The sequence below is a fragment of the Belonocnema kinseyi genome, chromosome 1 (genome assembly GCF_010883055.1).
Source record: "Belonocnema kinseyi isolate 2016_QV_RU_SX_M_011 chromosome 1, B_treatae_v1, whole genome shotgun sequence".
NCBI lineage: Eukaryota > Metazoa > Arthropoda > Insecta > Hymenoptera > Cynipidae > Belonocnema > Belonocnema kinseyi.
Genome location: NC_046657.1, coordinates 98,446,664 through 98,461,834, shown reverse-complemented (window position 1 = coordinate 98,461,834; position 15,171 = coordinate 98,446,664). Strand labels below are relative to the sequence as shown.

At 33.2% G+C, this 15,171-nt stretch overlaps 1 protein-coding gene across 1 annotated transcript in view; it reads right to left on the bottom strand.

Annotated features, from left to right (window-relative positions):
- The window catches only part of LOC117179015, a 187,234-nt gene that overhangs the window by 87,640 nt on the left and 84,423 nt on the right, over positions 1-15,171 (bottom strand). The window contains exons 4-15 of the mRNA XM_033370643.1: positions 12,493-12,638; positions 12,083-12,419; positions 11,762-12,013; positions 9,196-9,448; positions 8,193-8,367; positions 7,436-7,592; positions 6,776-6,978; positions 5,395-6,700; positions 5,121-5,335; positions 3,907-4,985; positions 3,699-3,809; positions 2,261-2,298 (exon numbers count right to left, since the gene is read on the bottom strand). Coding sequence (XP_033226534.1) covers positions 2,261-2,298; positions 3,699-3,809; positions 3,907-4,985; positions 5,121-5,335; positions 5,395-6,700; positions 6,776-6,978; positions 7,436-7,592; positions 8,193-8,367; positions 9,196-9,448; positions 11,762-12,013; positions 12,083-12,153 — 3,860 coding nt within the window. The 5' untranslated portion in view covers positions 12,154-12,419; positions 12,493-12,638. The remainder of the gene's footprint in view (positions 1-2,260; positions 2,299-3,698; positions 3,810-3,906; positions 4,986-5,120; positions 5,336-5,394; positions 6,701-6,775; positions 6,979-7,435; positions 7,593-8,192; positions 8,368-9,195; positions 9,449-11,761; positions 12,014-12,082; positions 12,420-12,492; positions 12,639-15,171) is intronic.

Here is a 15,171-nt window from a genome sequence, read left to right as displayed (position 1 = left end):
CGCGTGGCGAGCGGATTTTTATTGTTAAAATAAATTCAACTTCTTTTTTGCCAAGAAAATTTTTCAATAATCGTATCTTCTGATTGAAATGTGATAGTTGGTCCTTGTTTGGATTGTTATATTTTTGGAAAATATTGTATAATTATATAAACAATAATTATTGTTTATTTACAAAATTGAGCAAGACATTTATGAAGATGAAGTGTTATATCTTAGCTAATTTATAATAACTAAAATAATTAAAAACATTACTTCAGTTAGCTATGTACAATTAGTACAATTTGTTTATTATCATTTGAATAATAAAAAGCATATGACAAGTGTTAATCATTTATTTGATGTTATTGTCTTTCTTTTGAGTAACTGTCGGGTTTCACTGTTGACAGAATGGTTTTCACCCAATGCTTATTCGGCTTGAAAGTTTTCCTCTATTTTGAGTTTCGGGTCGCATCTTTTTCGTTAGATTCGGTACTCAGGTAGTAGCGTAATGTATCTTTGTTGATCAGACTCGGACCATTCTTTCTGCGATTTATATATCAACCAAGTTTCTGGCCAGTGTAGTCACTCCGATTCTCGAACCAGTTTGTTGCAAATAAAGTGTGCTATTCGAGACCGTTTAATATTTTTGTTTTTTAATTTAAAGTATTTCCTTTGCTTTCGGTTTTCATTAAGTGATTTTCCTGACTCGATCGTCTTCTGATGTTGTGGGAAGTGACGAGTTAGGATCGAGCGTTGATTTAAGATCGTGGTCGTAGCTCTCGGAGGCTATTTTCTATTTTTCCCAAACAACTGAAACCTTTTTTTAGTACAAAGTGATTGTTGGATCAACTAGGCGACAAATTATTTGGATTCCAGTAAATACATATTTGGACGTTAGTAGTGACAATGTTAACTTCTCTAGTGCTATATGTGGTCAACTTCAATCTGATCGGACATGATTCCTCCCTTGTCCCACACCTGTCCGTGAGTAATTGATAAACATTTTTGGTCCTTCGAGCCGGATTGTGGGTGACCGGAGGAGCGTGATCTCAGCCATGATAAACGTGCTTCTTGACTATGTGCTTGTTCTCAACATTGCAAACATCCCGAAACAGGCTCTCAGGCATGGCAAACATAGTGCTAATGAATTTTTTGCAACATTCCGAACGCTTCGAAACAGACTCTCAGGCATGAAAAATATACTGACTCTAAAGCTCCCTTAATACTTTTTGTCGGCGAATCTGAAAAACGGGGTTACCGATCGGTTTCAATTTGCAATTAAATATTATTAAGCAATAGGCAATTTTCAGGGTTTTATTCAGTGTTTAGGCATCGCTAGGTTGTATTTTGTGTGTACATCAAAGTTTTAAACAATTCCGATAATATTTGCCCAAGTTACGATAATTTATTTCTTCAAAAGTCATTGAATTTAGGGTCGAATTTTTCCAGTATTTCTAGCTTATGATTAAAAATACTCATCTAATAAAAAAAACAGAAAATATAAAAAAGTTCCGTCTCATAATTCTCTAAAATCCTATATTTAAAAAACGATCCACTTTGTGACTTTAAACCTTTATGTCCCCCGAGACGTTTTGACAATAATTTTACACGATCTACAACGCTGGGATAGTGTTTCTATCCAGTCCCTCAATTGTTAAACATTTAATAGTAGTGAATGATAGTGCTGAAGAAGGTGTTAAATTAATAGCGGCTTGATAATGAAAAATAAGTATAAAAAACAGTATACTTACTACAAGTAGTGAATAATTAAAAAAAGTTTACAGATGTCAGAAAGAAAACATGGTCTTTGTACAAAAAATAATGTTTTTTGATCAGCGTTGTGATTACACTGCGTATAAAATTGATTAAGATTATTTTTATTGTATAACTTTAAAGTCTTTCATGAATATTAAGCTGACATACTTGAAGTGACGAAAAATATATATTGATGTATATTTAATAAAATAATAATGTGTTAATAATGTGTATTAGTGAAGGATTGCTACAAATTAAAAATAATGCGTAGAAATGTAATGCATTTTTTTATTATCTAGGGCCTACTTTACATGAATCCGAAGAGAAACTACGTTATACTATTTATGCATGCTTAAGGTTATCTACGTTCTCGTCTAATTACCAGCAAGAATAAATCACTTACAAAATGTGTAGATACTAAAACCTAGTTTATTACAAATTATTTATTACAATATTACCTTAACGATAAGTTAATTGACATTCATTCTAACCAGAACTGGTATTGCTTTAAATCGAGAATATTTACTCTGAATCATTATCTCCAGTGGACTTATCTTGAAAACTCTGAAAAGGGGAAAAAACCTTTAATAATAGATGAAGGAAAAACGTGTGTCTAAGATACAAAATTAAGTAGATAAGATTGGGTTCGTCGAGATTGCGTAAATCGTCGACTCTAGTGTGATATTGAATTAAGGCCATGTAATACTTAACCGATTCCTACTTCATCCATCTTTTTCCTATAAATCTTACGTTCGCATGAATTGTGGGCAGGTGTGATTCTGTCACTAAAATTTCAACATTTAAAAATAATAAAAATTCAAATGGGCTAGCTAGACGTACCTTTATATATTTTGAACCAGTCCACAGAATTTTCAAACAATATTTACATTATTCAAATTACACAGCCGCCAAGTATAAACCATGCAGTTGGTCACGTGACTTAATTTTTTTAAATTACACAAAAATTAATTTTTAGAATATTGTAGGAATTCTTTCTCGTATTTTCATGAATTGAAGACTATAAAAATGTTCCCTAATGTATTTTATTTAATTTACCTAATTTTTAACTCGATGTATTAATTCGCGCGGTCGTAAATTGTTGTGGAAAAATTACTTCAAGGTAAGAATTTGGAAAAGTAATATTATATGGCCTTAAAGCTTAAAAAACAAGAAGAAATACAACTGATAATTACGTATTCTAAAATAATATTTTTTTATGGGGCAGAATACGACAAGCTTCCATCCTGATTTTTTTTATCTGGTTGAAAATTCGTTGAATTACAGACTTAGTGAACCTACAACAGTATGCTAAACTATAGGTCTATTTATAAATCGGGTGTCAGTATAAAGTTACAGGTGCTTGAATTAAAAGAAGTTGCTTTTTTAGAAAATATCTTTTATTAAAAATAAAAATTAAATAAAATTGATTTTGTGAAAAAACTACAGTTTGGAAAACTAGCTTTTTTATTCTATTCAGGATCATGTAGAAGAAAAAGTGACCTGGAAACGTTTTGTAGTCATTTTCGGAATTTCACGCTAGGTGGCACGTAAATCTTCAATTTGTCAGAAAACTGTTTCCACCCTACTTAAAAAAATATTATTTCAAAGAAGATAGATAAATAAAATATGAAAACAATTTTTACAGAGATATTTTTTTCAAACAATTATTTTTATTTTTCGAATATTTATTGAATAGTCTTATATTAAATGAAAACAAGTTTACAGAACACTATTATGGAATTCCAATCGGATCCGACTGAAAGAGAAAAACTAACGTGAAGTTATTGGTGCACATGGAAAAATCAAAACTTCAAGCCCCCATATATAGAGAACCGGTTAACGAATGGGCGGATGGTTTGGTGTACTAATAAAGGATCACTAGGACTATAATTCAGCCAACTGCTAACTAGAAAAAAAATTGTAGGCGAGAATACTTGACGTATTCTCTACCATATATGCTTTACCTTTTTTGCCGCATTTGTAAGGAGTGTGGACATATTAGATCCAGTTTGTTGAACCATTCTATACAAGTACCCTTCTTTATTTTGCAAAAGCGAGTAAGGATGGCCAAATTCCTGAAAATTAATTAATGCATACAATTAATCCTTCTCTAATACCATGAATTTATTGCATTAGTGTGATGTGGTAGATCTTAATCTCCGAAGAACATACCACAATTGATCCTTCGTTCATAACAATGAATTTATCACAATCCATAACAGTATTTAATCTATGAGCAATGATTAAAACTGTGCACTTTTTAAATCTTTTTCTGATAGTTTTTTGAATCAACTCATCAGTCTGCAGATCCACGTTGGCAGTCGCCTCATCAAGTACCAAAATCTTGTTATTTCTTAGAATTGCTCTAGCTAGTGACAAAAGTTGTCTTTCACCTACACTAAAGTTAGTTCCCCCATCAGATACTTTTATCTCTAATCCTGCTTCCGTATCCTTTAAAACCTGTTTGAACTCTACATTTTCTAAAGCTTGCCACAGCTGTTTATCTGAGTATTCGTCAAAAGGATCCAGATTCCTTCTGAGGCTTCCAGCAAAGAGTAAGGGCTGCTGGGGAATAATACTAATATTGGAACGCAGCTTTTTTAAATCTAGACGACTTGTTTCCACATCATCAATAGAAATTTCACCTTTTATATAAGCCAAACGAAAAAGAGCAACAATCAGAGAAGATTTTCCTGCTCCCGTTCTTCCAACAATACCTATTTTTTCCTTGGACAATATCTTAAAATTCAGGTTTTTAAGTACAATAGTGCTTCCTGGATGATAACTCAAAGATACATTCTTGAATTCTAACTGACCTTTTGAAGGCCAGTTGTTTAAAGGTTTGTTTTCAAGTTTAATTTCAAAATTCGATTCTTGCTCAAGGTCTCTGTAGTCTAGAATTCTTTCGACAGACGTGAGATGATTATCTACTTCCGTAGCAATTTTGATACCATGTTGTATAATGGTGCATGCTGATAACCACTGAGAAATAATCAAACCTGCATCGCCAATAAGTATTTCATCACTAGAAAATATAAGTAGGTAAATGACACTCGTAACGAAGAGCAAAGTCAATATTTCTAAGTAATATCCAAAGGCTTCGGTAGTGGCTAAATAAAGAAACTGTGCTGAAGTACTAAGGTCTTGATGATCACTAAATTCTTTTACTAAAACGTTTTCAGCTTTTAGGGCTCGAATGCTAATCAGACCATCAAGAGTCGCATTCACATGGCTAAGGACTGGTGAGGTTGCTAAAATAAATTTGACCCAATTAGTTAATCGCATTTTCCAAACATCTTATATTACAGCCTATTTGACAATATAATTTGGTATTTTTTATGACTTTTACATCAGAGCGTTTGAAACTTAAAAAAAAAACAATTTACTTGTCGATTCCAAGTGCTTCAGGCTATGAACAGTTTTCATGTAGATGCTGCACAGAAAATATAAGAATGTTCCCAAAATAACTGCGAAAATCAGACTCAAAGGACGGAAAACTAATGTTATAGCAGTTACTGCCAACAAACCCAAGCCAATCCTGATGGTATCTGACAGACAATCTGGCAATTCTATGTCTACAGTACCGATATCCTTAGAGAATCTGTTAAAAACAAAATACAATTATTTTTCAATTTTTATCGATAAAATCTCAAACAATACCTGTTTAAAATTCGTCCGGAGGGGTTTTCATGGAAGAACAACATCGTCGCATGAATCACACTATGAAACATCGATTGGTGTAGCCTTTGTGCTGATCTTATAACTATTTCGTAAAATGCAACAGTATAGAGAAACAATACAATAACAACAGAAATATACAATATGCTACACGTATGAATATACCATTCCCTTTGCAACCTCAATTCTTCAGAAATTGTTAATGTTTGATTCACAGTTGTTTTCGTTAAAATTTTTTTTTCTGCGGTTATCCAACGCGATAATAATAAGTCACCACCAGTCAGAAAGGTTTGATACACCAGGCCCAACAGCACCGTTAAAATCAAAAGGAAAGGACTTCTCACTTCTTTCAAATAGAACCAGAAGACACTTTTAGAATATTTGCCAACTGTTCTCATCTCTGAGACTTCTTGTTGTACCTCGGCTTCAGTTTTCATCAAAGCAGATTCCTCATTAATCTCATCATATACATCTTCGGTATTTTCTTGCTTTTCCTCATTAAGTACTTTCGACAAATCGATATCAGATTTTAATACTTCCTCTAAAGTACCTTCGGCTTGTAAGGAACCATTTTTTAATAACAGTATTCCATCTACACTTTTTAAAAACTGGAGCTGATGTGTTACTAGAATTCTGGTTTTATCTTTTAAAAATTCACAGATACAGTCATCGAAGATTCTTTTACCAACTTCGGCGTCTACAGCCGAAAAAGGATCATCAAAAATATAAACATCTGCTTCTGAATAGACAGCTCTTGCAAAATTTATTCTTGCCCTTTGGCCTTCACTCAATTTTATTCCTTTTTCTCCAATTAAGGTTCCGTCTTTAAATGGAAATGTTGCAATATCTTGTTCGAGCTGGCAAATTTGGATTACTTTCTCGTATCTCTCTTTATCCATTGCTTCACCAAATATTATATTCTGTTTTATAGTAGATGCAAAAACCCAAGGTTCTTGACTAGCATATGATATTCTTCCAACAACTTGAATGTCTCCTTTTAAAATAGGAAGTTCACCAAGAATAATTTGAAGTAAGCTAGATTTGCCAGAACCCACTCGACCAATGATAACCATCAATGTACGAGCATACAGACTTAATGTCATATTCTTTATTGTACATTCTTTGGACGCAGAAGACCATTTTGCATAAACATGTGAAAGTCTAATTGGGATGGAATTTTTGTTGCATTGATCACTAAAATTATACGGATGAGGTTCCTTCTCCTCGCAGTTCATAAATGTTTCTATTCTTCGTGCTGAGATTACTCCTTTCGCCCAAAATTCCATTCCTGTAATGAATCTTTATAAACAAGTTTCAGTATAAAATTACCGTAAAAAGTTGATTATACAAAAAATATTCCCACCTCTAATAAACATAGAGTAAAACGATAGCCGAAGTTCTGCGTAGATTAATGCTAACATATACACTTTTTCGGCAGTAAATGAAGTTCCAAATTTAGTGCAACAGACAACAGTAGTGAAAAGACAGACTTGTGGAACATATACTTTAAAACTTTTGATGATCGACTGAACTATAGACATCGTTTTAATCACTTTTATCTCCTTTCTGATAAAAATAAATCTTATTAGTGTCTAATTAGACAATTAATTTTTATGAATAAATACAATTATAACTAAATAATACTAATTAAGGTTTTATGACTTGGACAGTCCCTCACAACAGCTGAAAATTTCTTTATGGATACCTGGATATAACTAGAAAGAAAATTGTTGAAGAAAGCTGCACAGAAACTTTTAAAATATTTTTTAAACTTCGCAAAAAAACTTCTTTGAAGGGACTTCGGAAAAAAAATGTTCAGCTTGGATAGCATGACTGAAGACGAGGGAACAATATAAACAAATTATATTAAATTTTTATTTCAAAATGAAGGTTTGAGCTATGTCAACATAACAGTTATGAATTATTGGAGCGAAAAATGTAGGACAAAGCGAGCAGACGAATGTCTGTTCTAGCAACAATAGCGGCTATACATTTTTTGGAAATATAAAAATATTATATTTACGCCCTGGTTTTTTCCACAAGATAAAAAAATGATTTTTCCCATGTATACATTTTAATTACTTGTATACCATTAATAAATGCAATCATAAATGAAAGCCTTTTGTCCGTCAAAGCTGCACATCTTTGAATTCTGCGACTTAACCATTTCCCAACATATCCTAAAATGAAGCCAAAATTACCATGCTGTCATTCATCTACAGGCTGGCCCAATTGAACTGAAACTTTTTAGAACCCTGTATTTTTTACATGTAGAAAATTTAATTTCATTGAAGCGATTTGAAAAATTGTGAAAACATTGAAATTTTACACATTTATGTAGAATTTTCGATATGGACGCCTCGAGCACAATTATCGCTCTGAGCCGGTCGAAAATCGAGTAGCACGCTGCACGAATGGGCTCCTGCGATATCTTCATCTATTCAAGAAGAAAAACTTTCTTAAACACATTAACACTCTGGTGTCTTTTACTGTTCACCTTGGCTTGCAAAATGCCCGAAACCGAAAAGTCCTGAATGAATGAAGATCCCGCAAGAGTACATTCGTGCAGCGTGCTCTGCGTCGCGAGGCAGAGCAATAGATCGTGTTCAACGCGGTTATATCGAAAATGCGATATAAATGTGCAAATTTAAATGTCTTCCACCATTTTTTTAATTGCTTCAATACAATTAAATTTTATATGAATAATACAGTGTTATTAAAAGTTGCAGTTTAATTGGGCCACCCTATGATTTCACTTTTATCTTTCATTGATAGTTTACCTTGCAAAGGTATTGTTACCAAAATAATAAGAAGGCCAAAAAAAGGAACCAACCCCATTTGACAATAAATCAAAATTGCAAAAAAAAACATCTCAACTGGAGCAAAAATAAGATAGTAACAATAGTAAGACAATTTCTCCATTATTTTGACATCTTGGGATAACATATTGATAACCTATAGTTAAAATGTAAAAAATAAGTGGGTATAAAATGAAATCAAGTGTGAGTACACTGTAAAAAAAGTTTGTGGAATTTTAGTACGCTAAACGTATGTAAAAAGTGGACTCACGCGCAGCGGCTTGAAATTAGTATAGAAATGTCTAAAATTGTACAAAAATGTAAAATTCTCAACTGAATTGAAATTTAATATGTGACGTTAAATAAAACAACGGAAAGTGGAAGATTTCTCCAAAATTTCAACCTAACCTCAAATACTTAAATCATTAAGATCATATTAAGAATATATTTATAATTACGCAAGCTTATATGGCATAAAATTTATAGTTTAAAATTAGTCACGTGCATGTATGCTTTCGCCGAAAGTGAGCTACAAAGTTTGCAAACAAAGTTCGCTCATAACACGCGAACAAACGAGAGAAAAAAAAGCTCTATTGCGAAAATTACACAAATGTCGAATATTATACAGACGAATCTATAATCACTATAATGTGGAGAAATTTTCGTTACAAAATAGAAATTTATGCGCAGCCGGTAATTTTACCAGTCTGGGGAATTTTGCTATGTACAGCGTGAGCCCTTTTTTTACAAAATCTGAACGTAGTGGTTTTCAGCACGTCGTATGAATTCATGCAAAGTCATAGAATTGAACCTGCAAGAGACGTCATTCTACACAACATGTGGAAATTTGTTTTCTAACGTGTAATTTTAATGCATCTAAAGTGATATTTTATATGTGGAAATTTACACTTTGAAGTGCAATTTTAAAACGTATTTTTTACAGTGTATGGGTAAAAGTTCATATATTTAAATTTCACTTTCAAACCTGACCAACAGATGTTTCATTTTTCATTGAGAGAGATAATCTTAAAATTTTTTTATAAATGAGTAAGCAGCATGCTGATTTAACCTTCAAACTAGAGTCTGCAAAACGTCTATAAAGTAAGTGTGCCGACAGCAAGTAAGTATATTTAATAAGTATCAGTCCCAAAGCCCAGTAGCATACTTCAGAATTACTCGTTGCTTGCGTGTTATTAAAGAATCCTAAGACCTTCATTAAAAGAAGAGATTCACTTATTCTGAAATTAAAATATAAAAAACGTAATTTCAAAGTTCAAGACTTTTTCGTAGTAAGCACGAAGAAAAGTGAATGTTTAAATGTAAATGTTCAAAGGGTAACATTGTACCACCTGGAATGCAGATATTTATGATAAACGTCTACTATCTTTTTGTGATGTTAGGCATAAAAATATTTCGCCCATTGAAATTTCACGACAATAATCGACGGCTATACATTTTCGATATTAAAATTTTGAAATATAAAAATTTTGGAACATTTTCAAAAAATCAAAATTAGCTATCCTTGATTAAAATTGGATAACGATTTTTGTCTATCCACACGAGGGACTCATAATCTTAAAATTATATTTGAGTTTAAGTAACCTAAAATAGATAGTACTTTAGTGCAGATTACAGATCATTTGTTCTTCGCTTAGTTACTAGAAATAAGTAAACTCCTAAAATAATTACAGCCGTTATTTAGGATAAACATACATGTAATATTTTGTATATTTCAGTTCAACAATATGGATGCTAGAGGGTAACATCTTTTTTTAAAAATATTTACAGAGATGGGTAGTACCAGTGAAATAAAACACCCAGGCCGAACAAAAAACATCTACGGGAGGGAACCCCCAATTACAAACGGATGATGAGTAAGTCTCTTAAAAACTTAATACCCCAAGAGAGTAGCAATCTCTCCTACGATTCCGATCGGGTGTAAGCCCTGGTGGTCACTGCTGGTCCCATAGATTTTGAGAATGACAAAAGACACTTTCAACGAAGCCTATGTGAGGATTAGGAAAGATCGTTTGACGTCACGGAGGAGCCATACTTTGAAGAACAACTGGAGTCGACTAAAGCTAGCAGCGGTAAGCCCCTCTTTCATCAATGTTTGAAGATTACTAAGGAGTTCCAGAAATCTTTTCATGCAGTGAATGGTAGGATGGAGGCGTTTTGCGGGCCTTACAACAACATGTACTTTGAAATTCGCGATGTTGTGAGCGAACTGAGTCGTCTTAGTAGACGCCTAACCAGCCAAGCGAAATTCTTACAGATGTATTTTGAAGACCATCAAAGTTGAATAAGCAAGAAAGTGATCAAGAGGGGTAAGGAAGCAAGGAAGAAGACAGGTCGAGAAAAGGTTGCCAATAGGAGAATCCAGACGGAAAAAGATACCGTGAAATCTCTCTTAACTCAGAATAGGAAAAGAGTGAGAGAGCCCATTCTGAACCCCGCAGCGGCGAGCACTGCAATTTCCAGAAAAAAGAAACTAACGACCCGTGTGACCGCAACAATCTCAACTCCCAAAAAGAAGCTGGGAGGGGCACCCACACTAGCACCCACAGCAAGCAAGAAGAAGAAGCAAATACGAGCTTGACCCGAGGCAGCTATTACAAAATCGGCTGAGGGTTCGAGGTACATAGATATCCTCGTGGACTTCAAGCGAAATGTGAAACCTGGCTCCCTTAGTGTCATAATCAAGGATGTCAGGGAAACAAGGAGAGGAGAGTCACAGGTTGAGGTAGGGCCTGTAGCGGATGGCAGATCTAAGCTCTTCACTGTCGTTGGGAAAGTTGTTGGCGAAGGTGGCTGCTTGAGGGAGCTTGTCCCTCGCACTAAAGTTGAGCTCTTGGACCTCGACACAATATCAGGCGGCGAGGAAGTCGAAGTTGCAGTAAAAACTTATTTTTGCGAGCAGCCCGTGGGCATATATGGGTCAGTGATGAAGTTGGTACACACAGGACACCGAAAGGTGGGATGGATATCCTTTCATGTACGTCAGAAGAAGGAAGTCATCCTTTGCTACCGCTTTCTCGGCTTTGGCCATACGGCAGCGAACTGCAAGGGCCCTGATAAAACCATAGGATGTTGAAGGTGCGACACGGAATGCAGGAAGGCAGCCCCATTAAGCAAGTCTCCCAGATCGCAGAAGTCAATGGCCAAGTCAAGACTTGATGTCGAAGGCTGACGAGCCCATTGCGCTACATTGTCGCGAAATTCAGTACGTTGCGTAACTCATGGCTGGGCTAGTCCGAGAAGGGCTAGTCCGAGAAGAAGCTTCGAAGAAGATCAAATTGGCATCAAACAGCTGGTCGTCCAAGCACGGCGTAAAAGCCTTACCCCAATGTTCGTGAGGCATTGCGAAAGCGTATTCCAGAAACATGGGTTGGCAAGAAAGGGGTTGCTGACATCATCGCTGTAATGGTCAACTCAAGATCTTTATGTATATTTATATACATATTACGATCGACGTTGCGACGACATCACGTTTGAACATCCATTTTTCTCAGTGCAGAAACATTTTTTTAAACTACTCTATATTATTTTACCTTAAAGTAAGTCTAGTAAAGATGAGGACTGATCCGTTTATCAAAAAGTCTTTTCTGAAGGACTGTGCAAGGACCTTTATCAAGCTATGTTGGCTTCTTTCATATTTTTTCTTTACATTTACGTTTTCTTTTTCCCATAATGGGAAAACTTGATGCCCTATCACTTTACTGGACAGTTCAGGAAGGACAGAATAAATATCCGATGCTTCGAGTTTTCTGATAAATCCTTGACGAATTATTTGGTAGAGCCATCTGAAAGAATAATTATAATTTTTGATACAAAAAATATGCTTTATTAAACAATAAAAAAATGTAACTTACGAAAAAGTAACTATGGAAATAATGCTGGCGTTCTCTCTCGGATTTTTCATCTGACTTCGATCTCGAAGCATTTTGTACTTTATAACTGATTTTATTTTTTTATTTTTTTTTTTTTATCAATTTAAAGAGATATAAGCTAAGTTTATGGATATTAATACATTACTTAAAAATTCTAATCAGAACTGGTACAAAATCAGCATTTCATTTTTTAAATCATCGTTGAAATATTCCTCATATATGACGTTCAGCCAGGAAGGTTCCACTTGTGTCACTTTTAGGGTTTCCATGAAAAATCACACTTGAATCTATGATCTATTTCGTGAAATTATACTTATGTCTGGAAAGTGACCAGAAGTGATTAAATTTTATGTTTAAAGAAAAAATATAACATGTAAGCACATTGTACTCACCTACTTTTAATATTTTTTTCTCGAAAAGTGGATTTTCGAAGTTCCAACTTCAAAAATTCACCGGTGACTCAGTTATAAACTTAAAGAGTTTATCATAAACTTTAAATGTCGCGAATTTATTTGGCTCTCTGCTTGCTGAACGTCACCTTTAAATAAACAATTGTAAATCTGCAAAAATATCTGTAAGAATATTTTTGAATGGCAGTAGGGTATTCGATTGAACCGAGTGTATCTTGAGACAACGAATGACTGGGTATCAGGATAAGTCTGCTTAAAGATTTTAAGTCAATAAAAACTAGTTTATTAAAAAATTCTCCAACTGATAAAGTGAATTATCATGAATTTTAACTTTCGAAATCCATCAACCTAAGCCGATGATATTTAATCTACGCCATTATCTTTTGTCTTCTTATCAAGAAAACTCTGAAAAAGTTGATATGACAGACTTTTGATAAATGAAGGAACAAATTTCATTTAAAAGAAATTGTTGTCTATTCACAAAAAATTCGAGCAGAGTGTTATCAAAATGACGTTTTTAGTTCATTCTAAAAAAAATTGAGACTATTAATTTAGAAAATGTTAAGCTGTGAATTTGTTTATGAAAATAATTTCAATAATATTCAAACCTAATATATTTTCAATTAATCATAATAGAAAATTAATTTAATTTAGCACCTTTTTACATTCTCTTCAAAGAAGGTATTAGATTTGTGTAAAATTTGCCCCCCCCCCTAGTTTTGTCAAATGTTTACGCTTTTAGACCCCCTAAATCAGAAAAACAGGTTTTTACGAACGTGTCTGTCCGTATGTTTGTATGTTTGTATGTCTGTATGTCTGGATGTGTTTCTGACTTTATGTCTGTCTGTGAACAGGATAACTTTTGAAAAAATTATTCTATCATATTGCCCTTTGGCACACTAGTTTATTGTCCTAAACTAAAGGGCAAGTTCGTTAGCCAGCCATTTTGGATAAAAATTCAAAAAGTGGACACATTTTGAATATTTTTCATACCACTATTTTCAAAATTCAAAAATTCTCTCTACAGTTATTCATAGTATTCAAAAAGCAAAACAATTTATCCTTATGATTTGTTTCATAAAATCAAAAATTACCAGTCATAGCATTTACAAAATTCGAAAAAACATACGAAAATGAGCATTTGATGTCAAATAACGCACGATATGAAAAAAAGTCAAGAGAAGAAAAATGTTGCTTTTCAAACGGCCTACAAGATTATCATAACAACTTTTTAAATTTTCTTGAAAAATCAAAAATTCTAATTTTGACAGTATACAAAATAATGGAAAATCCAAAAATTACATTTTTTCATGCAACTATTTTACAGCATTTCAAAGATTCTCAAAAATATCAATCCATTTAGAAAAAAAATATATATTATTTAGAAGTTAAAAAACGATAAGGCTGCTCAGTAGACCGTTTGTATAAGTTTAAATCATAAAAAATATTTTAAATAAGCAAATTCAATTTATGAAAACACGATTAAAGTTCCAATAAAATGTTTCACAACATTCGACATTTGATGGGATCCGCGAAAGTCATTTTTCATATAAAACCAATACCTTTTCATTAGGATGTGAATGTACGAAAAAGATAACTAAAGTGAACATTTTAAGCCAAACAACGCATGATATAAAAAAGTCAAGAGAAGAAAAACGTTGAATTTGAAAGCCCTACAAGATTACCATAACAACTTTTTTAATTTTGTCGAAAAGTAAAAAAAAATTAATTTTTCAACATAACAAAATTAAATTTTTGAAAAACGACACAAGAGACGAACAAAATTAAATGACAAAAGCTGCTTAACCAAAAAATATCTACAAGTTTCTTATAGACGCTGGTTGTAAAAATATATAAAAATATATTCTTTTTGAAAAGAGGACACAAGATGCAATAATATTTTATTTGACCACATTTGTCCCCTAAATTATATCTACATTGAATCTAAACAAATTAAATTTATGGAAAAATAGCGCAAGTTGCAATAATATGTTTAATAATAATTTTTATTTGAATATAATGCGTATTTTTTAATTCCAAAAGTAGTACAATGAAAATACTTTCGATTTAATACTACTGCATATTATGATTAGCAATAGTAAAAGAATGAAATTGAAATATATTATATATATTATACATATATTGAAATGATGTACATTTTTCAGGGAGGTTAAGAATAAAATCGAATGCAAAATAAGAAACTAATATTAAAGAAATCATTAAAAATAAGATTTATAAATTATTTTGCAATATCTGAACAAACAGCCCCAGACCGAGGTACAAGAACAAATATAATATGTATTTGATATAATAGAGTCGAAAATAATGTAAAAAAATCGCATTTTCGACAAAATCGAGTGCGAAGAATGAGATACACGATGAGAATGTGTTCGTTAAAACCAAAGGAGCTTTAACAAAAGAGAATTCACAATCACCAAATGACTGGTGCCAATCCTTTGGCCTTTAATTTTAAAAGATTTGCGTACAAATTTAGGTTAAAGTCAAACATCGAGCGCGTAGCGCGAGGTGAATACACCATCGAGCGCGAAGTGCGAGACAAATACACCAAACTCTCACTTTTAGTCACCCCGTTCTCAGCCTTCCTGAAACTGCTGGCTGTTTCAGTTTCTCAGTCGAGCAGAGCGTGAGCAGTTGCGACAT